The sequence below is a fragment of the Pan troglodytes genome, chromosome 17 (assembly GCF_028858775.2).
Source record: "Pan troglodytes isolate AG18354 chromosome 17, NHGRI_mPanTro3-v2.0_pri, whole genome shotgun sequence".
In the NCBI taxonomy this organism is placed as follows: Eukaryota; Metazoa; Chordata; class Mammalia; order Primates; family Hominidae; genus Pan; species Pan troglodytes.
This window is the reverse complement of record NC_072415.2, coordinates 68,940,411-68,967,438: the sequence shown is the minus strand read 5'-3', so window position 1 is coordinate 68,967,438 and position 27,028 is coordinate 68,940,411. Positions and strand designations below refer to the sequence as shown.

At 43.8% G+C, this 27,028-nt stretch overlaps 1 protein-coding gene across 34 annotated transcripts in view; it reads right to left on the bottom strand.

The window, feature by feature from the left end:
* ZNF532 (zinc finger protein 532) overlaps nucleotides 1–27,028 on the bottom strand; it is a 122,362-nt gene that overhangs the window by 85,156 nt on the left and 10,178 nt on the right. For 2 of the 34 annotated variants that reach the window (XM_063795767.1, XM_054672069.2), the window contains exon 3: nucleotides 3,811–4,008. The exons of the other annotated variants lie outside the window; for them this stretch is intronic. In XM_063795767.1, coding sequence (XP_063651837.1) covers nucleotides 3,811–3,880 — 70 coding nt within the window. In that variant the 5' untranslated portion in view covers nucleotides 3,881–4,008. The remainder of the gene's footprint in view (nucleotides 1–3,810; nucleotides 4,009–27,028) is intronic. 34 annotated transcript variants of the gene reach the window in all.

Below are 27,028 nucleotides of genomic sequence, written 5' to 3'. Positions count from 1 at the left end.
GGAGAATCTCTGGGCTATCAAAGCCGTGGAAGCTCAGGGTTCAGGGCCACAGGGTGAGCATGAGACAGAAACCAGAACAGAGAGCCTGACCTCCATTTCCTCCAGCCCTACAGCCTAAAGCCAAGTTTATCCCCCAGGCAGAAGCATGGACAAGTCTCCTAGGAAAACAAAAGCACCAGTGAAAAGATTCCGGATGCTAACTGCTGCGATCCTCCGATGAGTCCAGCTCCACGAGGAATCACAGAGAAGCCCCTGGAGGACAGGCCGCAGCTGCGCAGACAGACCTCCCGGGCAGCTCTCCACAGCCTCATCCCTAAACAATCACCAGATGCATGGGAAAGCCTCTAGACAAAGAGATCTGAATCAAAACAAAAATCAAAAATAAAGAGGACAGAGATGCTACAAGGAGAGGAAGAAAAGAATATATGTACAATTAGTATCCTCAGAGAAAAATGGACAGGAAATTATGAAGGAACTTTTGGAAATTATAAATATTAATAACTGAAATAAAAGATAAAATAGGTGAAACAACAGAGTCAAGGAAATCAAGATCTCTCCCCAAGAGTATAACTAGAAAATAAAGACAGACGATAGAAGAGAAAAGGTATGAAAATTAAAAGTTCAATACAGCTGGTCCAACATCTGACTAAAAAGAGTGTTTCAGGCTGGGCACAGTGCCTCACGCCTGTCATCCCAGCATATTGGGAGGCCGAGGCAGGCAGATCATGAAGTCGAGAGATTGAGACCACCCTGGTCAACATGGTGGAAACCTGTCTCTACTAAAAATACAAAAATAAGCTGGGCATGGTGGCGCGCACCTGTAGTCTCAGCTACTCGGGAGGCTGAGGCAGGAGAATCGCTTGAACCCGGGAGGCGGAGGTTGCAGTGAGTCAAGATCGCGCCACTGCACTCCAGCCTGGGTGACAGAGCAAGACTCCATCTCAAAATAAATAAATAAATAAATAAATAAAATAAGTGTTTCAGAAAGAGAAAATGCAGAGAGGACATTATTACAGAAATAATACAGGAACATCTCCCAAGACAAAAGGAGACAATCCAATTGAAAGGGCCTCATTAGGCTGCCAGAAAAATAGAGGATGCCAAGTTAAATCTGAATTTCAGATAAACAAATCATCTTGTAGTGTAAGGATGTTTCACTGTTTATCTGAGCATCTTGTATTTTTTATTTGCTAAGTCTGACAACTCTCTACCTCTGCTGGCCCAATACAAGAGGTGGAAAGAAGTCCACGCTGGAGAGAAATTACAGAGCTCCAAAAAGCGAAGCAGCAGAACCAACAATCATACAGACTCGCTGTGTCCGGACTCTATTTTAAGAGGCTTGCCGCTGTGAACGCATGGATCCCCACAGCAATCTACGCGCACTCAGCACCTGTGCCTCCAGACAAAGGGGGCTCTGCCCCGGCCTGCGTGGTAGACAACCCATTTCTCTCCAGCGCTGAAAGCCAGAGACTATGCTTCTCAGTCTCATGGGAAACTTTTGTTTCATTCCCTTTTAATTTTGGAAACTGGCCGAACAAGGAGGAATTCTGGGAAAGACAGGTCAGTGGGGAAGCGGGGGGCATGTATGTGCAGGTCGCAGCCCCTGCCCTGGGGTACCAGAGAAAAAGTGGGTGTCTAGGCAGGACAGGCTCCCTGATTTCCCCAGCACAGATGGTACAGTTTTGGGGAGGTGCTTAGAAGTGCCTGGAAATCAGAGAATCAAGGTGTGAGGGAATACGATAAAATCACCCTAGATGGAGACAGGCTCCTGGGAAGCTTGAGCTGCCAAGACTACACCTGGGATCAGCGGGTCTAGCGCGGCATTCACGCTGGGCTGCCGGGGCAGACTCCAGGGCCTGGCTCAGGGCTGGTCCAAGTGTGAGGCTGTCTGTTGGACTCTGGTCTTCAGGGAGAGTAGGCTGCAAGGCCCTGGGTGAACACAGGGGCCAGGCCATAGACAGAGCTAGATTTGAACCCTTTAAATATTTAGGCATATCATATATACCTTGTAAATATTTAAATATACCTTTTAAATATTTAGCCATCTGGTCTCCATTAGTACTCTTGCCCCAGGCCCTACATACATTAAAGGTAGGCCTCGGAGCCATTATGATGATGGTGGTGATTATTCCTATTCTATAAGACAGAGAAGTTTAAGTGTCTTGCTCAAGGACACGTGGCTAGTGAGCAAGAGGATTCTGCCTCCACAGTCCAGGTCTGTCACCTTCTCTCTGACCACACACAGTCAGCAGGTACTATCTCAAATGAACAAGTCCAAGTTTAGCAATGTAAGCACATTATTTGGAAATAACAGAACAAACCAAAAAATTCAAATTCACTGCCTAAGGGAATTATGATGTAAAGTACTATTTTTTTAATCTATGTACATGTATTACTTTGACAAAAAATTTTAAATTGTTGAAAGGAGTTAAGTAATAATCTTTATTCATTTATTTATTTACTTACTTATTTATTTTTGAGACAGAGTCCCACTGCTTTGTCACCCAGGGTGGAGTGCAGTAGCATGGTCTCGACTCACTGCAACCTCCGCCTCTGAATTCAAGAGATTCTCCTGCCTCAGCCTCCTAAGTAGCTGGGATTACAGGCACCTGCCACTACTCCTGGCTAATTTTCATATTTTTAGTAAAGATGGGGATTCGCCATGTTGGCCAGGCTGGTCTCAAACTCCTGATCTCAGGTGATCCGCCTGCCTCGGGCTCCCTAAGTGCTGGGATTACAGGCATGAGCCACCGCGCCCAGCCAATCTTAACTTTACATCTCTTCCCTCGATGTAAACAACTTAAAAATTGCTCTGCTCTTCAAGTCTCATTCCTCCAGAACATAAAATATACTCATCATTTTTCCTAATGCCAATCTGTCATGATAACTAATCCTAAGGTTGTTGTTGCATTTAGTGCATTCTCAAAACTGTTTACAGTGAAATACAGCAAATTCTATTATTTGTCAGAAAATGTTCCATAATTGAAAACCCAAAAACAGTCATTTTAGATTGCAAAATCAGGTTTCGTGTATATGTGAAAGTATTATTCAGTGTATTTTTCTTTTTTAGGTCTTTTTCCCCCCAACCTCAATGCATTTAGAAGAACCTTGCTCAGTCCAAGTTAAAAATAAAGGGAAGGCAGCAGGGGGAGCTTTAAGTATTCAACTACTTTATATTCCAAAAAGCTACAAAACTTACAAAATTATGTGCTTAATGCAGAAACAGAGCAACTGTTCAGTCAAACTGACCATATCTAAGAGCACACACATCTAACGAAATGTTCATAACAATCCCCCCAACCCCTGCTAACCAAGACCAGAATCAAAGAGAAATTCCAACCCTAAGAGTATTTTGAGTCTGTTCAAGCCCCGGGGGAAAAAACAGAAAGAGAAGAGAAAAAAGCTTACAACCTAAGACTAGACCCCAGAACAAAACCACAGCCCTTTGAAGAGCGCAGTCCATACAGCCTTTCATGCCTCTACCTCGCTGGGCTGCCTGCTTTCAAATGCATGGTCACATGGGACAGGGATCTTGTCTCCCTACTTATTTTGCCGATTTATCTTCATCTGCTCCATTTGTCAGCCTAGGCTATCTTCCTCCTGTCTAAAGCCCCTGAAAACACCTCCCTCTACTGATTAATCCTTCCAATTGATTGGTCTTTTCAATATTTATGTCCGTCATGTGGTGGTGTTGTTTTACTTAATAAATACCTCTACAGAAAGATCTGAGGTGGTTTATAAGAAGAGAAACATAAATAAGGCCCAAATAGGGTACAGAGGGAGAGGAATAAAAAAGCTGTATTGTTATACCTTGATAAACAGATAGCTGAGTGGGCGGATGGACAGACGGATGGGTGGATGAACAGATGGACAGATGCATATGGCTGAAGACATCCCAAGCATGTGCAGCAGCCTCTTTCCCCACCTTCCCAGCCCAGACATGGGTGGTGGCTTGACTGGGTCACAGTAGATTGGCCAGATAAAAACTGCTGCACTTACTTGAAGTGCCTAGAATAGGCAAATTAAGAGACAGGAAGTAGAAGAGAAGTTACCACAAGCAGGAGGAAGGTGAGAAGGGAGAGTTATTTATTTGGTTCAGAGCTTTTTTTGAAGGTGATGGAAAACTTTTACCAAGGGTAACATATTTCATCTCACTGAACTGTACACTTATGGTTAAGATGACAAGCATTATGTATATTTTACTTAAAAAACAAACAACAACAACAAAAAACAAACACTGCTAGATTTAACAGGGAAGAAAGTTACACTGCACTGAAAAGCAAGGATCTGGCTGGGTGACGCCCGTAATTTCAACACTTTGGGAGGCTGAGGTGGGAAGATCGCTTGGGGCCAAGAGTTTAAGACCAGCCTGGGCAACAGAGTGAGACCTCATTTCTATTTTAAAAATGTAAAGTTAGTGAGGCGTGGTGGCATGTACCTGTGGTCTCAGCTACTTGGGAGGCTAAGGCAGGAGGACCGTTTGGGCCCAGGAGCTCAAGGCTGCCAGTGAGCTATGATCATGCCACTGCAGTACAGCCTCGTCGACAGAGTGAGACCATCTCAAAAAAAAAAAAAAAAAAAAGAAAGAAAGTGAAGATTTGAGAAATGCACTGTATTCTAATGTCTGGCACCCCTTATGACACCTTTAGGGAAATGGGCTGATAAATACCAGGAACAGGCTAGCAACCTTTAGCAACAAGGAGTGTGAGGGGTGGGGAGCCCCGATTTTTAGCCTTTGCCCATTTCTGTGACTTAGATCCTCCCACTGGGATACATTTCAAGCTACTAACAAGATGTCCTGGTGGAGCTGGGAAGAGACACGTACGATATGGACTGGCAGCCAGCCTCAGCCAGCTCCAACAGGCAGGCACGTCCGTCACTGTCTCCCAGAATGTTTGTAGACATTAGGAACAAAGGAGATCTTAGGGTCAAATGGTTAAACAAAGTTTAAACTGGTTTCTTTGCCACAAGAGTTCCCCAAATCTTTATCCCCAACCCATTTTGAGAGCTTTAATATATTAAAGCACATTTTGAATCGCCAAGAAGGGCTAGAGCATAAAATACTTATCAAATCTATCTGACCTCTGGACTCTCTTTTCCCTAACAGCATCTGGGAGGTGTACGTGCCCTTTTGGGAAATACTGCCTTAAAGACATGCGTCTGTTCCTTTGCAGCCAAACGTGAGACAGAGGCTGCAAGCATCTAGAAGACGACGCAGCTACTGCTCAGTGGAGGGCCACCAATACCATCTGTGACTGGCACCCTGGCAGAAAATCGAAGTTGGGCAAGCCGATTTAGGTCAAACTTTAGCAACAATTTACACAGAAAAGCCCAATTAGAGCCTCTGCCAATGGCTCTGTGCCACAGGGATAAGGGGAAAAGAAGGAGAATGGCTCAGGCACAATTTCTTTTGGCTCTTCCTGTGGGATAGTAACTTTTCTCTGAGTTCCACAATGCTTTTTCTTCTAAACTACAGAGACAAGGCCTATGTTGCCCAGGCTGGTCTTAAACTCCTGGGCTCAGATGATCCTCCTGCCTTAGCCTCCCATGTGCTGGGACTACAGGCCACCATGTCCAGCTCCCAAAATGTTCATGTACATTAATCTCTAAATATTCCAAGTAGACAACAACATTAACCTAGAAAATATGCTAAAATATCTAGAAAAATTGACAGGGTAGTTTGTTCGTAAAATGCCAAGTAGTGCCTGAAAATCGAGGATGGCTTCAAGTCTAATGAAAACAAGGTGCATAAAAGGAAGATCAAGACCACACAAAAGGCAAATGATTAATTACTTCCTTAGGGAAGAATAAGGAGGTCAATATTCATAAAGCCTAGCAAATTAATACCCACAACGAGCCATGGTTTACTGGATTTGATTAGTAAGAACATCCTTTTCACTTATTCCATTATTTAAACTCTTACTAGACCAAGGAAAGTCTATTTTCTTTTTTTTTTTTTTTGAGATGGAGTCTCGCTGTTGTCACCCAGGCTGGAGTGCAGTGGTGCAATCTCAGCTCACAGCAACCTCCACCCCTCAGGTTCAAGCGATTCTCCTGCCTCAGCTTACCAAGTAGCTGGGATTGCAGGTGCATACCACCACACCCGGCTAACTTTTTTGTATTTTCAGTAGAGATGGGGTTTCACCATGTTAGCCAGGCTGGTCTCAAACTCCTGACCTCAAGTTATCTGCTCACCTTGGCCTCCCAAAGTGCTAGGATTACAGGCATGAGCCACCACGCCCGGCCGGAAAGTCTACTTTCAATGGCAAGATGAAAATCATATATTTATGCTCCTGTGCATAAATGCTCTTAAGAATGTAAGACAAGTGACAGGCCACAAAGAAAGGCCACAGCAATCTACCACAAAGTTACTCCAACACAGAAATGATGCCAGACACATCTCTTCCTTCTCCCCGTAGTTTGAGTCTAGAACCAGAAGAACATGGTGGTTCTTCTATCTCACTACCACAGACAGTAAATACAGGACAAGCAAAGAGCCACAATCAGCCCAGTGAGATTCAGGAACCACCCAGCTGATCCACAGTCAGGTAAAAACGAGTCACCATTCTACCCCCATGTAACCACTGCTCTCTCTGGCTTGTACCCACGAGAAGCAAAAGGCAAACCTTTAAATATCAAAATATCAAGCCAACCATTTCACAGGTGACAAGTTAGCTCTTAGGCAGTCCTAACAGATCAATATAATAAGCATGTGGGTCCAAAATTCACATAGCTTCCCAATTATCTCATTTCTTTTTTTTTTTTTTTTTGAGACAGAGTCTTGCTTTGTCACCCAGATTGAAGTGCAGTGACATGATAACGAGTCACTGTGGTCTCAACCTCCCAGGCTCAAGCGATCCTCCCCACCTCAGCCTTCCCAAGAGCTGGGATTACAGGCACGAGCCACCACACCCGGCTAATATTTGGTATTTTGTAGTGACAGGGTTTCGCCACAGCCATGTTGCCCAGGCTGGGCAAGCAATCCACCCATCTCAGCCTCCCAAAGTGCTGGGATTACAGGTGTGAGCCGCCACGCCAGGCACCAGGCAACTAGTTATCTCATTTCTAAAGCAAACTATTAACATAATAATAGCAAGAGATTCATTGATTTCTAAATCAACTCACAGACACTTCTAATTATTCTTTTTTTATTCTTTAAAGTACATAACGCCCTTAATCCCAGCACTTTGGCAGGCCGAGGCAGGCGGATCACCTGAGGTCAGGAGTTCAAGACCAGCCTGGCCAACACATGAAACCCCGCCTCTGCTAAAAATGCAAAAATTCGCTGGGTGTGGTGGCACACGCCTGTAATCCCAGCTACTCGGGAGGCTGAGGCAGAATCGCTTGGTCCTGGGAGGGTGAGGCTGCAGTGAGCTGAAATCGCGCCATTGCACTCCAGCCTGGGCGACAGAGCAAGACTCCATCTCAAAAAAAAAAAAAAAAAAAGAAAGTACAAATCAAGAAATTGCTGAGTTGATAATCTGGAGTAACTGACTTGCTCTCAGTTAATTGACAAGCATTCCTTGGGACTTTCTTTGCAGAGTACTACAGAAACAGCAGTCACAGATCTCATCATTTCACCCACCAGCAGCAGAAAACTGAATTCTCTTGTATAAGTTCTACTGCAGTAATGTTCCCCTCCTGTCTCTGCCACACCCCCACTTGGGGAACCTTCAGCCAACAGAACCTCTTAGATTCAAAATCTCTACACGAACATTGCTTCTGCATCACAATTGCTCAAACTTGAATGCCAAAGTAGCATCGTTGTGAAGCGCTTTATTTAGACGACAGGCTGCCCTTTGTTCAAATGTACCTCTTTCATTCCTGGATTTTATTATGGGTATTACGTGCTCTTTGCCAATGCTCTAACACCCAGAAGTATAAGCAACAGAAACCAAAGGCCTCTGGGAGGCCTCCTCACCAGAGATCAACTGGTTAACATTTGGGATACAGATTTCTAAATGCATACATAAGCATAAATATACATACATATATATAGGCATTTTCACACTCAGCAACATATCACAGATACCGTTCCAGGTCTACGGGGCTTCCAACAAATTAGACACTCCGTGTCAATTCAACAGTGTTTTCAAGAGTACCCTTTAAATTTAGATTGTGATATTCTCCAAAGAGAGTTTAAAGCCAAAGCAAGTAACCACAAGAACAACCTTTCTTCATAAATTTTTACAAAAATAACTCTTAAACAAAAAAGAAAAAAACCCTTTGAGACACAGTGTTGTGTTTCACTCTTTTGCTTTAAAATCCTGAAGATATATGTTTAACTCACGATAAAATGAAAGATGAGAGAAATGGAGACATTAAAATAATTTACTCATGCGCTTAAATCATAATTTTTATGTTTAAAATGTCTCCAAGAATACCTTCTGTCACTCTATCCATCAAGATACTATATATTCTTGATTTCACAATAAACCAGCCTTGCTTATGGGTGAGTGGGGGCTGGTATTTTTGCACTTTTACTTCCATTTTCCTAAAGGATCTTGGCCTGAAGGAAATGTTCTATTCCAAATAATAAACTACTTCCCCCAACTCAAGGTAAATGTGAACCCAGGAGTTTATCCAGCTTTAGGAGGGAGGGCAGACTGGCATAGGCTGGCACTTAGTATCACACTAGGGTGGGAAAGAGGATGGCACGTTCAACAACAAAACGAGGACTGGTCAGAACAGAGAAGGTTAACCAACTTTCTAAGAGATCCTCAGTCAAACTCATTATAAATAAATTCCTATTTTAGGTAAAAAGCTTAAAACACATGCAAGAACACAGACCAACACTAACAGTAAAAAGTCTTTTTAATCACACTTACAAAGCATGATCCATTTTACCTGATTTTTTTAAATGTTCGTAAGTACAAGCGTCCCAGGTTTCATTCATTCATTTTTGAGACAGTTTCTCTGTGTCACCCAGACTGGAGTGCAGTGACATGATCTCGGCTCACTGCAACCTCTGCCTCCTGGGTTCAGGCGATTCTCATGCCTCAGCCACCCAAGTAGCTGGGATGACAGGCATGCGCCATGATGCCCAGCTAATTTTTTTGTATTTTTAGTAGAGATAGGGTTTCGCCATGTTGGCCAAGCTTGTCTCAAACTCCTGGCCTCAAGTGATCTACCCACCTCAGCCTCCGAAAGTGCTGGGATTACAGGCGTGAGCCACCAGGCCAGGCCTCCAGGTTCCTTTTAAGAGGAAAGAGAGAGGCCGGGCGCAGTGGCTCATGCCTGTGATCCCAGCACTTTGGGAGGCCGAGGCAGGCAGATCACAAGATCAAGGGATCGAGACCATCCTGGCTAACATGGTGAAATCCCGTCTCTACTAAAAATTACAAAAAATTAGCCAGGCATGGTGGCGCACGTGTGTAGTCCTAGCTACTCGGGAGGCTGAGGCAGGAGAATCGCTTGAACCCAGTTAGCCCGATACAGTGGCATGCGTGTAGTTCCTGCTACTCAGGAGGCTGAGGTGGGAGGATCGCTTGAACCCAGGAGGTCAAGGCTGCAGTGAACTATGATAGCATCACTGCACCCCAGCCTGGATGACAGAGGCCCCATATCTAAAAAACTAGTTTAAGAAGGAAAAAAAAAAGGAAGGAGAGGAACCATTTACCTACTGGGAAGAAGAGGTAAAGAGGTCTGAGGAAGAGGTGGAGTGGAGGAGGAGGAAGAAGAAGCTAGAGGGCAGGATGGAGAAAAAGAAGGGGAGAGGGAACAGACTGGGCATACAGTCATATTACAGTGACTGGTGAGAATACAGGTAGTACTTAAGAAGTAATTCACATATCCTTCCTTACTTTTTAAATTTCTCAAAAAAAAAAAAAAATGGGCGGCAGTTAGTGCAAGGACAGAGGGAAAAGAATTCCTGTAACAGAGCAATGCGGGGTCATTGGGATTTTGGCAAGGAGATACCACCAGGTACAGTTTAAGGTTTAAAAAAAAGAAACCCAGAAGTCATTAAGGAGATAATGATGGAACCACCTTTATATCAAAAAAAGAATAAGGATCAAACTGGAGTCAAAGACACAATAATGGCCCTCTGGGTAGAAGAAGAGCAAATATTTAGATAAACCCAGTTGTAACAGTTAAGTACTAACCAGGGTACTTAATTTTACTTAAGAGTTTTTATATATATATATATATATATATATATATATACACACACACGTGTATATATATATATACACACACGTGTATATATATATATACACACACGTATATATATGTGTATATATATATACACGTATATATATATGTACATATATACACACGTACATATATATATGTATGTGTGTATATATATATATAAAACTCATATATATATATATATTTTTTTTCCTCCCCAGGCTGGAGTGCAGTGTCAAAATCTCGGCTCACTGCAACCCCCACCTCCTGAGTTCAAGTGATTCTCCTGCCTCAGCCTCCCAAGTAGCTGGGATTACAAGTGTGTGCCACCATGCCCAGCTAATTTTTTTTTTTTCTTTTTTAAACATAGTCTCACCATCTCCTAGGCTGGAGTGCAGTGGCGCGATCTCGGCTTACCACAACCTCCACCTCCCGGGTTCAAACGATTCTCCTGCCTCAGCCTCCTGAGTAGCTGGGACTATACAGGTGCATGCCACCACACCTGGCTAATTTTTTATTTTTAGTAGAGGCAGGGTTTCACCATGTTGGCCAGGTTGGTCTCAAACTCCTGACCTCAGGTGATCCTGCCTTGGCCTCCCAAAGTGCTGGGATTACAGGCGTGAGCCACCGCGCCTAGCCAAATTTTGGGGTTTTTTTGTTTTTTGTTTTGAGATGGAATCACAGTCTGTCACCCAGGCTGGAGTGCAGTGGCGTGACCTCAGCTCACCACAACCTCCACCCTCTGGGTTCAAGAGAGTCTTCTGCCTCAGCCTCCCGAGTAGCTGGGATAATTTTTGTATTTTTAGTAGAGAAGGGGTTTCACCATATTGGCCAGGCTGGTCTCAAACTCCTGACATCAAGTGATCCGCCTGTCTCAGCCTCCCAAAGTGCTGGGATTACAGGCAAGATGCTCAACTGGTGAGTATAATGTAAATATTCCAAAATCTGGAACAAAAAAACCTAAATGCTGGTCCCAAGCATTACGGATAAGGGATACTCAGCCTGTATAAATTTTATATATATATATATATATAATTATATATATATATATATATATATATATATATATATATAATTTTTTTTTTGCCTTCCTTGGAGACAGAGTTTCGCTCTTGTCGCTCAGGCTGGAGTGCAATGGTGTGATCTTGGCTCACTGCAACCTCTGCCTCCCAGGTTCAAGCGATTCTCCTGCCTCAGCCTCCCAAGTAGCTGGGGTTACAGGCGTGCGTCACCACACCCAGCTAATTTTTTGTATTTTTGTAGAGACAGGGTTTCACCATGTTGGCCAGGCTGCTCTTGACCTCCTGACCTCAGGTGATCCACCCACCTTGGCCTCCCAAAATGTTGGGGTTACAGGCGTGAGCCACTGCACCCGGCCATATTTTCAATTCTGAAAAGAAAACTTACAAGGAAAGTATCTGATTTTATATTTATAAAATTAGAAAACGTGACATTGTACATTCTAAGTGATTCTTTACTTTCACATGGAGTTAACGGATTTAATATTTGACTGATTTGCAGTTTGCTAAAATCACATGAAAGTTCCAAAATGCTCAATTTTCCTTTATTAATGAACTATCTAAAAGTTTTATACTGTCTGCCTATATAAAATAAAATACTCATGATGATTGTGGTTTATAATTCAACTGAGTAAATTCCTTTAAAATATATTAAGTTTTCATAATTTAGATTAGAGCATAATCCCAGAAAATCCTTAAAGATATGAAGTTCTGCTCCTTCCATTTTCTGAGAACTAGAATAGGAGAGCAGTTAGAAATAATTTATGAACGCAAAGCTCTAATCTAATAAAAAGATGTTTGGGGAGGGCTCCTTTAATTCCGCAGGAAAAGCCATTGGCATATTATTTCTGCTCCCCTCTGCCCCGGGGGACGCAGGGATAAAGCAGCTTTCACAAAGCCCGGCTGCCTCAGTCACTTCCTCAGGAAGTGGCACTGACCGCAGCTCGCCCCGACTCGGTGTGGTCTCCAGCCTTCAGATAGGCCCTAGGATTGGGAAGAGGACACTAACCACAACCAGCAATACTGCCTAGTCCTGCATGACGGTCCCTCCTGTGAGCGTGGGGGTTCTGTTTTGGTTTGTGGTTTTGTGTTAAGCCCAGGTGGAAGATGACAGGTCACACAATGATGCAGCAGACTACCCATTTTCTTTCTTCCCCTCTTCTCCCACCAGACCACCCAACTGACCCCAAACACATGAGAGGCAGAGGGCTGCATCACCCCGGAAATAAATATGCATAGAACTATAACCAAATTAAGCAACTCCAGCCAATTCACATTACCAGTGTTTTCTTTTTCTTGCTCAAAAGTCAAAAACAGAATTGTGCTGACTTGCTGTGAGCGTGAAGGTTCTTGAACAGTGGAACATCTACTTACTGAATATATAAAGCCTCCAAAAATACCTGCCCCATGTTTCTCTTCAGAAAACAAAATGTACATTTAAAGGGCAAGACTGCCCTCAGGTTAGCATTTCAAAACCGTGGTTCTGCACAGAAAAATTTAAACACAGAAGAGTTTACTAAATACCAAACCACTGCAGGAGACCAGAAGGCCTGGGTTCTGCCCAGGGCCCCTCGGGCCCCTACACAACTGTGTTACGGAATAAGCCACCTAACAAAGCTATCAGAACTCCATCATCTGCCTGTATTCCCTCAAGGTGTTCTTCATTTCACCGCCAGGAAAGCCTTAGGAACCAGGTAATTTACCAGAGCTGACCATCCCTGCAGGTATCTGGTAAAGGACAAGTGAAAATGAGCTCTGGGCAGGGCTTGCCCAGGAACCTACTGAGATTACAAGCTAATGAAAGAACATCTCCAACTAAGGAGATTACTACAGGATAGTCTCTCTCTAATAGCATACCCACAACCAATAAATTCTAAAAATCCATATAGAAAAAAACCTACTCTTCCCCTAGTTATTCCTAAAGAAAAATGGGCAAGGCCTCTATGTGCTATATCTGGATGATATGTCATTGATCTCAGGGCATAGGGGCAATGTTTTAAACCACAGAAATAAAATCTCCCAAATTGAGGATCACATGTACAAAAACGTTTGGTGCACAGTTATTTGTAACATAGCAAAGCACTAGAAATCATGTACATATCCATGACAATGGTACATAAACGATTATGTAACAATCATGGTACATCCTTTATTTTTCAAATTGTGGTAAAAATACACATAGCATAAAATTTACCATGGTAACCATATCTAAATGCACAGTTCAACAGTGTTAAGTGCATTCACATCGTTTTTGGCACATTCCTTTTTTATGGAGTACCATGCCCTGATTAAAAGTGAGGTTAGAGTCACTGTAAGTACTGAAGTGGAACAATCAAGATTGAACATTAAGTTAAAAAAAAAAATCAGGTCACAAAACAATACATACACTACCTTAAAATAAAATAAGCATACGTTTTTATATTTAAGCATGTAGACACGTAAAATTCCTAGATACATAAAATTGAATGAAAGGGCCAGGTGCAGTGGCTCACGCCTGTAATCTCAGCACTTTGGGAGGCCAAGGCAGGAGGATCACTTGAGGCCAGGAGTTCGAGACCAGCCTGGCCAATGTGGTGAAACCCTGTCTCTACTAAAAAAAAAATACAAAAATTAGCTGGGCATGGTGGCACACACCTGTAGTCCCAGCTACTCAGGAGGCTGAGGCAGGAGAATTGCTTGAACCTGGGAGGCAGAGGCTGCAGAGAGCTGAGATGGCGCCACTACACACCAGCTGGGATGACAGAACGAGACTCCATCTCAAAAAAAATAAAGAAATAAAGTAAAATTCATAGAAAGGCTCAGAAGGATGCCACCACAGATCCTGACCCCCAGCTTTAAAAGGCTATGAAACGGGGTGAGGGAAATTTTGAGCTTTTACTCTCTACTTCCAACTTTTTTTTTTTTTTTGAGACATTGTCTCGACCCAGGCTGGAGTACGATGATGCGATTTCGGCTCACTGCAACCTCCGCCTCCCGGGTTCCAGTGATTCTCCTGCCTCAGCCTCCTGAGTAGCTGGGATTACAGGTGCCTGCCACCACGCCCAGCTAATTTTTGTATTTTTGTAGAAACGGGGTTTCACCATGTTGGCCAGGCTGGTCTCGATCTGCAGACCTCAAGTAATTCACCCTCCTCGGCCTCCCAAAATGCTGGGATTACAGGCGTGAGCCACCATGCCCGGTCCAACTGTATTCTTCTAACACTAAAAAGAATTTTTTCAAAATTCATCCACATAAGTGTAGGTTTGCATTTTCAAAATCTCATTATGTGCACAAAAGGCAGGAGGTGGAAATTTAAATTTCCTACAAACTTTGAAGGTCATAATGTATATCTGTAAATGAAGATAATAATAAATTTCCTACAATCATCAATCCTGGCAATTCTGTCAAAGGTACTTTTGTACAAGCTCTGTTTTCCACTGGCTATACGTTCTTTTAACTTAAAAAAAAAACAAAAAAAAACACCCAGCCGAGCGCTGTGGCTCACGCTGTAATTCCAGCACTTTGGGAGGCTGAAGCGGGCGTATCACCTGAGGTCGGGAGTTCGAGACCAGCCTGATCAACATGCAGAAACTCCGTCTCTACTAAAAATATAAAAATTAGCCAGGCGTGGTGGCACATGCCTGCAATCCCAGCTACTCGGGAGGCTGAGGCAAGAGAATTGCTTGAACCCAGGAGGCGGAGGCTGCGGTGAGCCGTGATCATGCCACTGAACTCTAGCCTAGGCAACAAGAGTGAAACTCCATCTCAAAAAAAAAAGAAAAAACAAAAAAAACCCTTGTACTGGTAGCTTACTGATTCATCAGCGAGTTTATAGAAATACTGAAATGGTCTAGGCTAAACCTGTCACTTTTAATAAACCTCAGGAAAATCCATGATAACTTTTGCTTGAAATAGGTTATTCAAATAGCTTCACAATGAGAAAACAAGAAAAAATTTATAAATTTCTTTACTGTTTAGATACAAACTGCCTTTTTTTCCCTTAATGAAGCATGTTTGATGAATTTTAATATTTCAAAACTAGGAAGTTACTTATCTGTGTGAATACTAGTAACAAGGGATTCCTAGTTTGGGAGGAAAACTCATACCAACTTTAGAAGCATTCCTTTGGCATTTTGTAAGTACCATGCTTTTTAGCAGCATCTCTAAAAACTGTAGCTTCAAAATATTGATTTCCTACATTAGAAGTGATGTTTTGAGTATAGAAAAAGAATAACTTCAAAGTAATTTTCCTTTGTCACCTGAATAAGCCTTCTACATTTTTGTGCGTAAGTCCTAAATCCTGCACAGAAGCTTTTGTCCCTGAAATGCTCCGAACTATCAGCAATAGTCACTGCTTCTTCTCATTTACTTTGTCAATTAAAAAAAATTTTTTTTGAGACGGAGTCTCACTTTGTCACCCAGGCTAGAGTACAGCGGTACAATCTTGGCTCACTGCAACCTCCACCTTCCAGGTTCAAGATTCTCCTGCCTCAGCCCTCCAAGTAGCTGGGATTACAGGAGCGCGCCCAGCACACCCAGCTAATTTTTGTACTTTTTAGTAGAGACAGGGTTTCACCATATTGGCCAGGCTGGTCTTGAACTCCTGACCTCAGGTGATCTGCCTGCCTTGGCCTCCCAAAGTGCTGGGATTACAGGCGTAAGCCACTGTGCCCGGCCAAATTTTTAAATTTTAAGCACTAAATTTAAAATATTAATATTTGCAAACACTTTTTGAGACTTCCAGCATTAGAAAACATGGAAGAGAAAACTAGTAGCTGAAGGTAACCTACTTCCCTGGGGATTTTACAGGTCCACGAGGCTGACTGGCTTGCTTCCCTCAACAGAGGTCTTTCTTTTGCAATCTTCATCCCCTGAAGTTTTGAAGTATTGTTCTTACTACAAGGCTTCAAGTCAGTGGCTCTCCACTGGGATGACCTATCACCAATTATATTTAGCAATGTCCAGAGACATTTTGGTTGTTCTAACTTGGGGGAGGAGGCATGCTATTGGCATATAGTGGGCAGAGGTCAAGGATGCTGCTAAACATCCTAAGACGCACAGGACAGCCCTCCCCACAACCAGGAATTATCCAGCCCCAAATGCTAACGGTGCTGAGGTTAAAAGACTCTGCTTTATGTGAGCAGGGATGCCTTCCCTATATCACCCTATCCTCCTCCCACCAATACTTAATCCTACTGGAATCATAATAAACCTGCTTGCTTAGGTCATCCATGCCAGAGCCATGTCCTAGTATACAGACAGTGGCAATTCTCTGTTCCAGCCAACCCTGACCCTGGCCCTCTCCCATTAATTGAGGGAGTGGACAAATAGGCTCCCTGCACAGGTATCACAGCTGTTCTCATCCTCCAAAATGATGCCACTGGCTAATCATGAAACAATTCTCACTAGATACCAAATTCACTTAAAACACTTTTGGAATTCTGAAACACAGTCCTTTTATCTAAAAAATATGTCTGAAAGTATCCCCCACAGTGATCACTCACAGAATGCCCACCGTCATTGACTTTAAAAATCAATTCATTTAAAAGTTCTCTTCCTGGAGTAAACAGAAAACAGGAAAAAAACACAGAGAAAGAGAATTAATTACATGAGTATATCAATCATTATGTTATATTGAGAAGAGGATGGATGAAACCCTCTGAGTCTTCCTCACAAGGCCCTCTCTCAGTTTTCATTAATTTCATCAAAGACACCAACAGCTTGGAAGAATATTTACCCAGGAATGTTCCTCCTGTTACTAAACTTTCCACCCAAGAAAGGGGAAGAAGGGGTTCTACAGTCTAGGAATTTGAGAAATGTTAGATTAAACACACACACACACAGCCTGATTTCTTTTCTCAAGGCTTCTCAGAACTTTCCAGAGCTAACATGAACCTCCAATGTGAATCTTCAAAGTGGGAATCCAGGGCTTTAGCATTACCCAAGCTTATCTGATGCTGGAATCTTTCAGGATGAGATATCTCTGGGACAAACGTGAAGCTGGGTTTAAGAAATTATTCTCTTTGGAGACTGGGGATGGTGTCTCACACCTCTAATCACAACACTTTAAGAGGTCAAGATGGGAGGATCACTTGAGGCCAGGAGTTTGAGACCAGCCTAAGCAACAAAGCAAGACCCCATCTCTACAAAAAATAAAAATAATAATTAGCCAGGAATGGTGTTGCACGCCTGCAGTCTCAGCTACTTGGGAGGTTGAGACAGGAGGATTGCTTGAGCCTAAAGGTTCAAGGCTGCCATGAGCGGAGATCAGATCACTGCACTCCAGCCTAGGCAACAGAGCAAGACCCTGCCTCTTAAAAATATATTCTCTTTAGGAACTGGTTTTAGGAAACAGGCATGCATCCTATAGTTATCATGTGAGGGAGGTGCTTCCAGCCCATTTTCCTGACAACTCTAACTCCATGCTTTTCTTGGCAGTACTTCCTCTCCAGACACACCTCTGCATCAACCCAAGATGACTTAAGGAAAGAACAAGTTAACAAATCTCCAAATATGGAGGGAGAGCAAGAATGAAGTATTTCTAAAGAGACTCCACCTAAAGTTTCATGCCATAGAAATGATTATAAAAACTATGTTCCCAGCTTGGGCAACATTGTGAAACCCCGTCTCTACTAAAAACTGAAAAATCAGCCACACATGGCAGCGTGCACCTAATAGTCCCAAGCTACGCAGGAGGCTGAGGTGGGAGGATCACCTGAGCCCGGGAGGCAGAGGTTGCAGTAAGCTGAGATTGCACCACTGTACCCCAGCCTAAGAGATGGAGCAAGACCCTGTCTCAAAAAATAAAAAATAAAAAACCTTGTTTGATGGTTCTGGAAGTATTTCCAAAAAGAAGCTATTTGTATTGTAAAATGCACACAAGTAGGCACACATATATACTGTAAAGGAAAAACAATGAATAAAAGCAGCACAAGATCTCTTAATGTTTATGGACATTGAGTAGCTACAGCCACATCAGTCTCCTGAAGCAAGAAATGCCTCATGGCTCTTGACAATAGGAGAAATACTGGTTGACCTAGCAGTGGCTTTGAACGTCAAAGATATCTGAGCCTGCCACCAATTAGCTATAAAAATGACACCTATAAACCACAGGACACTGTAGGTGATTAAAAGCATGGGCTTTGTAGTAAGACAAACTGAGGTGAGCTCTGCCTTTTAGAAGTTACAAAATTCTAACCAAGTGACTTAACTTCCATAGGTGATAACAAGACAGATGTCCTCAAAACTTACAACAACCACATGCAATATGATAAACGGCATCCTCAACTTACGTGCCCCTTGCAGACACACAACCCAGCAAGGTCTTTTAAGAAGTAAAACAGGCTGGGTGCAGTGGCTCACGCGTGTAATCCCAGGACTTTGGAAGGCCAAGGCAGGATCAGCTGAGGTCAGGAGTTCAAGACCAGCCTGGCCAACATGGTGAAACCCCGTCGTCTCTACTAAAAATACAAAAATTAGCTGGGCTTGGTGGCAGGCCCCTGTAATCCCAGCTACTTGGAAGGCTGAGGCAGGAGAATCACTTGAACCCAGGAGGCAGAGGTTGCAGTGAATCACTTGAAGGAGGCAGAGGCTGCAGTGAACCGAGATCACGCCACTGCACTCCAGCCCGGGCGACAGAGCGAGACTCTGTCTCAAAAAAAAAGAAAGAAAAAAAGAAAAAAGAAGCAAAACAGATGCAGAACAGATTCTTCCTATCTTCAGTGACCTGAAATTAGACCACTGTGTAACCAAATATGTTATAGCTCAATTTGAAACTTCAAGTGAAGTCAGTAATATCCTAACACTCAAGATTAGAAGAGAATTTTTTTAAAATTCTGAGCCATCTAAATCAAAAGCAGTAAAGCCTAATCACAGTATTACATCAAGTGCTAAACTATGTGCTTAATCTTTTCCAAAATTAACATTGGCCAGATAAACCAGACTTGCATTTTGCCAGATATATACCTCTGAGGGGCCCCAAACACACACACACACACACACACACACACACACACCTATGAGAGGGCTCAAATATACATCTATGTACCTATAAAAGACCCTGAACTTTAGGTTTGAACAATTCCACCAGTCATTTGGCCAAATTTCCTACCTTCAGTGTCTCAGTCCAACAATTATTCAGAACACAAGCATTTGCTACGCATTTATGGAGCTAATACTGCAAGCTAGACATACTGTTTTTGCGATTTCTGAGTAAAGAGAAAACAGAAAAAAGATTCACTTTCCACACTCAAAAGAGCTCATCCACTCTGGCAATTGTATTAAAGAACGGTAAAGGTTACAGACTTCAGGGTCAGAAAGACCCGGGTACAAATGCCAACTCCAACTTAGCCTTGGCATATCCATTAACCTCTCTGAGCCTCAAGTTCCTCAGGAATAAAGTGGGATAATAAGATGACCCACTTTTCAGCGTTGCTCTGAGGCCTAACGACTTAGATCTCAAAATGGCTCCAAATAAACAGAGTTTCCTTAGCTGCATTTTACCAAGGTGACCAAGTCACCCGTTAGCTCATCTTCACTGCAACTCTTGCTTTTCATCATTTCTTAACAAACAAGTGTCTATCGAGCCAGACAGCTATGCTCAGCGGCCTCTGCACACTTTCTTCTCCTGGTAAGTGTTCCCACCATTCCCTCTCTGGATCACCTTTCTTTTTTGTCCAACTCCATCCCTCTCTTTTTTCACACTTCCACCAAAACATCTTTTTCAGAACCTCTATTTGGATCCAATCCTTCCCTTTTTTGTATTCATCCTGTCCTTGCCCCTAGAATCCACGTAAGCATGTCAGAAAACAGTGTTAAAAGTTAAGGACACAAATCCAATTTACTTACAGGTAAGTTCCTTTCTCACAATAATAAATTAAGGCAAAGCTACAAACTACACCCCCAAAACAGTACAGTCAAGTAACAACTCTGTGCTCAAGGCTGTAAGGAGAACAGACAAAAGATGGAATGAACGAAGGAAAATCCACCCCTACCACTGAAAAAAACAATCGTTGGCCAACAGTGTTGTTTTTAATGTATGAACAAGAGTACATGCTATAGAAAAAGGCAGCCGCCAACAGCCGGGCATGGTGGCTCACTCCTGTAATCCCAGCACTTTGGGAGGCTGGGACAGGTGGATCACAATGTCAGGAGTTCGAGACCAGCCCAGCCAACATGATGAAACCCTGTCTCTACTAAAAATACAAAAAAATTAGCCAGGCGTGGTGGCAAGCGCCTGTAATCTCAGCTACTTGGGAGGGTGAGGCAAGAGAATCCGGGAGGCGGAGGCTGCAGCGAGCCGAGACTGCGCCACTGCACTCCAGCCTGGGTAACAGAGCGAGACTCCCTCTCAAAAAAAATGAAAAAGGCAGCGGCCACTTGCATTGCCTTTTTGCCGCCAGCTTTTACACTTACCCAATAAACACGCATAGCTCACTTCTCATTGACTTTACTCATTTAATTAATTGTTTTGCCAATGTCTGAACAAAGATTTTTTTCTCACAATGACATTCTCTAGAAAGCATCGCATTTTAAAATGAGGAATGCCTTGGCCAGACACAAGAGATGCTAATGTATCAGATTTGCCTCTATGGCTCCTACTGTAGCAGGCCCCACCGGGCGTGTCTCACAACCCCACTGGCCACCTTCATTAAAGGCTACTGTCACCTATTTAGGGCTAAGAACAAGAACAACCTGCCCTCCACAGCTGATTAGACCAGGCCCAGTGAGATTTTTGGCCTTGAGAACTGCAAGTAGGACAGAGGACTACAGGTGATGTCCACTAGTATTTAAAATGAGGACATGGAGACACAGGGGCTGTGGAACAGCATTGTTTGCCCATGTGTATAGGAAAGAAGTTCTACTAAGGGGGAAGCAAAAGAGACAACCAAGGAAGGGCATGTGGTCCTCAAAAGAATGCAGAGTAAGCTTAGTGCAAGATGACGCTTGAGTTCTTGATGTCAGGTCCTCCTGACAGCTGCTAACCCTGGGCCTCAGAATGAGCTGCCTTTCTTACTGCATAGCTTGATCATGTCCTACAAATCATGCAAACTCTAAACAATCTAGTCTTTCAGAGCCTACTCGTATGAACTTTGCCAGGCAAGGAGCTACTGCCTCTCCCAATGCACACCCCTCACCTCAGCCACCTGGGCCACGGGGGCCCTTAGTCACCACTCCATGTGAAGGCTGGGTGAAGTTGGCTCCACTTCAGGCTGCAGTTATCCAGTGATCACTGGAACTGGTAGCTCATATGGTCTTCATTCATTCACCAACTCACTCATTCATTCCATGGTAGTCCCTCAGGGGGGCCTCTCCTATCAGCACCACAGATCACAGATCTCTCGGACTGCCGACTCCTGCCATCATGCACTTGTGCATGGCCATCTGACCTGCATCTGTATGTGTTCCTGTCCTTGCCTATTTCACCGGACTTGTGCCCATCATCTTTGGCCTTCTGATGTCCTCTGAAGGTCTACCTGCCCAGTGGTTTTTTTTTCATTTTGTTTTTTTTTGTTTTTTGAGATGGAGTCTTGCTCTGTCGCCCAGGCTGGAGTGCAGTGGCTCAATCTCAGCTCACTGCAACTCCTGCCTCCCAGGTTCAAGCGATTCTCCTGACTCAGCCTCCCGAGTAGCTGGGAATACAGGTGCATGCCACCACACCTAGCTATTTTTTGTCATTTTAGTAGAGACTGGGTTTCACCATGTTGGCCAGACTGGTCTCGAACTCCTGACCTCTATTGATCTGCCCACCTCAGCCTCCCAAAGTGCTGGGATTACAGGTGTGAGCCACCATGCCCAGCCAACCTGCCCAGTCTCTGACTCTTAACTTACCCTGACTCTTGGCATGGTATGGCAACATTCTGCCCTAGCTACATTCTAAACTCACCCCCCAACTGTGACTAACTTCCATAGTTCCACTTCCTTCCTCCAGGGCTGGCCCCACAGCCTTGACCATCCTTAGGACACACCCAACCTTGTCCCTATTCTTCCAAACCCCACTCCACTCCCCTTCCAACAATCTGTGATTCCATAAGGGCCACACTCACAGGCCCAGAGCTGATACTGTCACCATGCCAGGCACAGGATTCTGCACAGCACAGGGAGTTGACAGACTTAGCCAACGATTAATAAATCCAATTCAATGTGCCAGATTCATATAACACAGAACTCTCAGTGCCCGGATGTCCAATAAGATCTAAATTTCAACTAGAATTTCTGTGAAATGGCAGACTTTCTTGTAGAGAGATGGGGAAGTTAAAACTGAACTCATGCAACAGACATTTATTTATTGCTATAGCTGATTTAATCAATGTGCCTTCCCAAAGTAAAATAAACCCACTAAATAAAATTCTCCAGTCTCTTACATAACAGTTTAAACATATAACACAGTGAACTCCTTCCTGCAACTCAATCTCCTGTTTGGTCCAGGCCCCAAGGCAACCTTCCCCAGGACAGCTTCATCCAAGGACCCAATGGAGGCTGTCTCCATCACGTGCTGGAGAGGTGATGTGACTAGCCGTTTTCCAACACTGCTACATGAAGTGGCTCTTCTAACCCCCATTCTAAGGAAAACTCCCAAGTCACCTCTATTCCTCATCAGGCAAGGGGGCAGAAACGGTGGCAGGCTAACTGCCTTCAGTCCTCATCTCTCACTGGATACTGAATCCGTGAACCAAACATAGCACAGTCACTTTTCTTTTCTGCTTTTTTTTTCTCTCGAGACAAGGTCTCACTCTGTTGCCCAGGCTGGAGTGCAGTAGTGTGATCCTAGCTCACTGGAGCCTCTAACTCCTGGGCTCAAGCGATCCTCTTGCCTCAGTCTCCTAAGCAGCTAGGACTACGGGTACACACCACCACAGCCAGCTAATTTTATTTCTTGTAGAGACGGGGTTTACCACGTTGCCCAGGCTGGTCTCAAACTCTTGGCCTCAAGTAATCTTCCCACCTCAACCTCAGCCTCCCGAAGTGCTGGGATTACAGGCGTGAGCCATTGCACTAGACCCAAAGTCACTTGTCTGTGCTGACCTAAGGCCTGACAGTCTTCATGAAGTCATAACAGGCACCTTTGCCACATCTCCTGGATGCAATCACAATATTAAAATTATTTTCCATCTTATCAGACTACAAGTGTCAAAGGGATCACAATATCAAAGGTGGAGTAATGCAGAAACGTAGGAAGAGGAATAAACCCAGGATCCAGTCAGATCCTGAGTACTCAGAAATTAGCATTCATGCCAGAACTGGGCATCTGTGATCAAAAAAAACAGTCTTGGCCCCCATGTCTGCTCCCTGCTAGCATCACATGCCAAGCTAGAGGGTAAGTCCCTGTGGGAAGGCCTGGAGAATCTTATCGCTTTGGAAGCAGAGAGGAAGCAGGTCCGAGACCAAGGGAGGAGCAGAGAGCCTTGCTACTCAGAGCGTGACAGGCCATGAACCAGCAGGGTCAACGGCACCAGGAGGCTACTTAGAAATGCAGTCTTGGGCCCATCCCAGCCCTACAGAATCATTATCTGTATTTTAACAAGATCCCCAAGTGAGGCTGGGCGCGGTGGCTCACACCTGTAATCCCAGCACTTTGGGAGGCCAAGGCAGGCGGATCACGAGGTCAGGAGATCAAGACCATCCTGGCTAACACGGTGAAACCCCGTCTCTACTAAAAAATACAAAAAAAATAGCCGGGCATGGTGGCGGGGGCCTGTAGTCCCAGCTACTGAGATCGCGCCACTGCACTCCAGCCTGAGCGACAGAGCGAGACTCTGTCTCAAAAAAAAAAAAAAAAAAGATCCCCAAGTGAGTTGTATGCAAACTAAAGTGTGAGAAATACACTCTAGACGACAAGGGCTCCCGAGAGGTACGGAACACCAGCAGCAAACTGGAGCTTTTACACGGAAAAGATGTACAAAGTGGTAGAAACAGAAAAGAATTTCAAAGCTGGCCAGACCCTGGTTCAAATCTAGGGCCGATCACCTACTAGTGGAGCATTCTTCAGCTGGTCACTCAAGCTGTGAGTCTCAACAGGAATGTGAAGTATAACCTTACAGGGGACAGTAAGTATAAGGCATCCAGCACACAGCAAACCTGTGATCAATACTGGTTCCCTTTCCATAATGAAGCAAACACCAACCCAGCGTGGCTGTGTAGACCTGTGATGGAGACAGGTGAATTAGGAACACCTGAGAGAGAAAAAGGGGCCAAACTAGCACTATCTTTGTTAACAGAAGGAGAGACTCAATGTTATCAACAAATATGAATACTGCAGGGCACCAGAAAAATTTCATTGCTAAATTTATTTGAATGTCCACCCACCATTCCAGAACAGCATTGTCCAAGGGAAGTATAACAAAAGCCACATATCTAGTTTTACATTTTCTGGCAGTCATATTTTAAAAAGAGGAAAAAAAGGACTTGGCACAGTGGCTCATGCCCATAATCCCAACACTTTGGGAGCCTGAGTGGGAAAGATCACTTGAGTCCAGAAGTTTGAGACCAGCCTGGGCAACACAGCAAGACACTCATCTCCAGGAAAAAAAAGTTTTAATTTTTTGAAAAGGAGAAAAAAAGGGGGGGAAAAGGTGAAATAGCCAAAATGTTATGAATTCAACATGTAATCAATATAAAAAACAAGATATTCTGGGTTTTTTTTTCATTACATCTTCAAAACCTGATATGTATCTTATACTTACAGCTTATTTCAATTAGGATTTGCCATATTTCAAGTGCTCAGTAGTCATATGTGGCTAGTGGCTACCACACTACTGAACAGAGTAGTTCCAGAAATAAAATAATTATTCATAGATCCCTCTCCACTCACCCCTCTATCACCCCCAAATCCCAGTGTGCAGAATATAAGTATCTAGGCATGGTCAAACCAACATGGGAAGCGAAGTGCCGGGGGAAAGAGTCAGAATATAGGCTTTTGCTAACCTGGCATATTTTCACCATCAAGTTTTGTTTTGTTTTAAACTTTGGTCAACGTAAATTGCACCCACAGACAACCTAAAGTACAGCCACTCAGTGGAAAATTTTTCCAGGGGCAAAAAAATGTTCAAGTACTAGATTACAAATACAAAATTCAGGCCAGGCGCGGTGGCTCACGCCTGTAATCCCAGCACTTTAGGAGGCCAAGGTGGGTGGATTGCCTGAGGTCAGGAGTTCAAGACCAGCCTGACTGACATGGTGAAACCCAGTCTCTACTAAAAATACAAAAATTAGTTGTGCATGGTGGTGGGCGCCTGTAACCCCAGCTACACAGGAGGCTGAGGCAGGAGAATCGCTTGAACCTGGGAGGCAGGGGTTGCAGTGAGCCGAGATCGCGCCATTGCACTCCAACCTGGGCAACAAGAGCAAAACTATCTCTCAAAAAAAAAAATAGAATAAAATATAAATAAATAAATACAAAATTCAGACAAGATTCTCCAACCACAAATGAAAGTAGAGCCAAGTAGGAACAAATACACTACCCTTGTGTCTACTTCACCCACTTTTAACCTGATATAGGGCAGCTGTAACTAAAACTCTAGCGACGAGGAGACACACAGTCTGTTTTCATGGTCAAAAACAAATATACTTGCCAATGAGGTAAGGCAGGACAGGAGACAATACCCTCCAAGAAAGAAAAAAAAAGTCCTGGGACTAAGGCTACTCTCCCAAAACAGAGACCAAAGACCACAAAACAACAGCTAAGATTGTAGGAAGGGGTCACCACACATATTCTGCTAAACACTTTATATATGCATTTAATCCTCCTAACAACCCTCAGGAAACGTATGGTTTAGAATTTACATAACCTGTTCAAGGTCCCGCAGCTATAAGTGGCAAAACACAGGTTTACATCATTGACAGGCAATCAGGTTTATATCATTGAGAGCTGGGCAAAGGCAAGTGAAAATCTCCGTGGCCTTTATCACTCAGATTTCACTAGAACACAAAGTAAAATCAGTTTTCAAATTACCTCTCCCATTCTTGCTAGGTTAAATCAGCAAAACTGGCCAGGTGCAGTGGCTCACCCCTGTAATTTAGGAGGCCGAGGTGGGTGGATCACCTGAGGTCAGGAGATAGAGATATGGTGTTACCCCGTCTCTACTAAAACTACAAAAAATTAATGAGCCAGGCATGGTGGCAGGCGCCTTTAATACCAGCTATTTGGGAGGCTGAGGCAGGAGAATTGCTTGAACCCAGGAGGCAGAGGTTGCAGTGAGCCAAGATTGTGCCATTGCACTCCAGTATGGGCGACAGAGCAAGACTTCATCCCAGAAAAAAAAAAATCAGCAAAATCATCAAAGACCAGCTTCTCAACAAGTACCTGGGTAAAGCTTAACTTAATCAAATCGTGTTTTCAGGTTCACATAAAGATTATAAATAGGAGGAGGATTAAATACCATCAAAACATAGTTGGGTGCAGTGGCTCACGCCTCTGATCTCAGCACTTTGGGAGGTCAAGGAAGGCAGATCACTTGAGCCCAGGTGTTTGAGACCAGCCTGGGCAACAGAGAGAGATCCCTTCTCTACAAAAAATAAACAAAATTAGCCGGGCGTGGTGGCATGTGCCTGTGGTCCCACCTACTCAGGAGGCTGAGGTGGGAGGCCAAGGTAGGAGGATCACTTGAGCCCTGGGGGTTAAGGCTGCAGTGAGCAAAGATCGCAGCACTGCACTCCAGTCTGGGTGAGGTCACAGTGAGACCCTGCCTCAAAAAAATAAAACATATGATAAATTTTAGGCCGGGTGTGTTGGCTCACGCCTGTAATCCCAACACTTTGGGAGGCCAAGGTGGGCAGACCACAGGGTCAGGAGATTGAGACCATCCTGGCTAACATGGTAAAACCCCAGCTCTACTAAAAATACAAAAATTAGCCGGGCGTGGTGGCACATGCCTGTAATCCCAGCTACTCAGGAGGCTGAG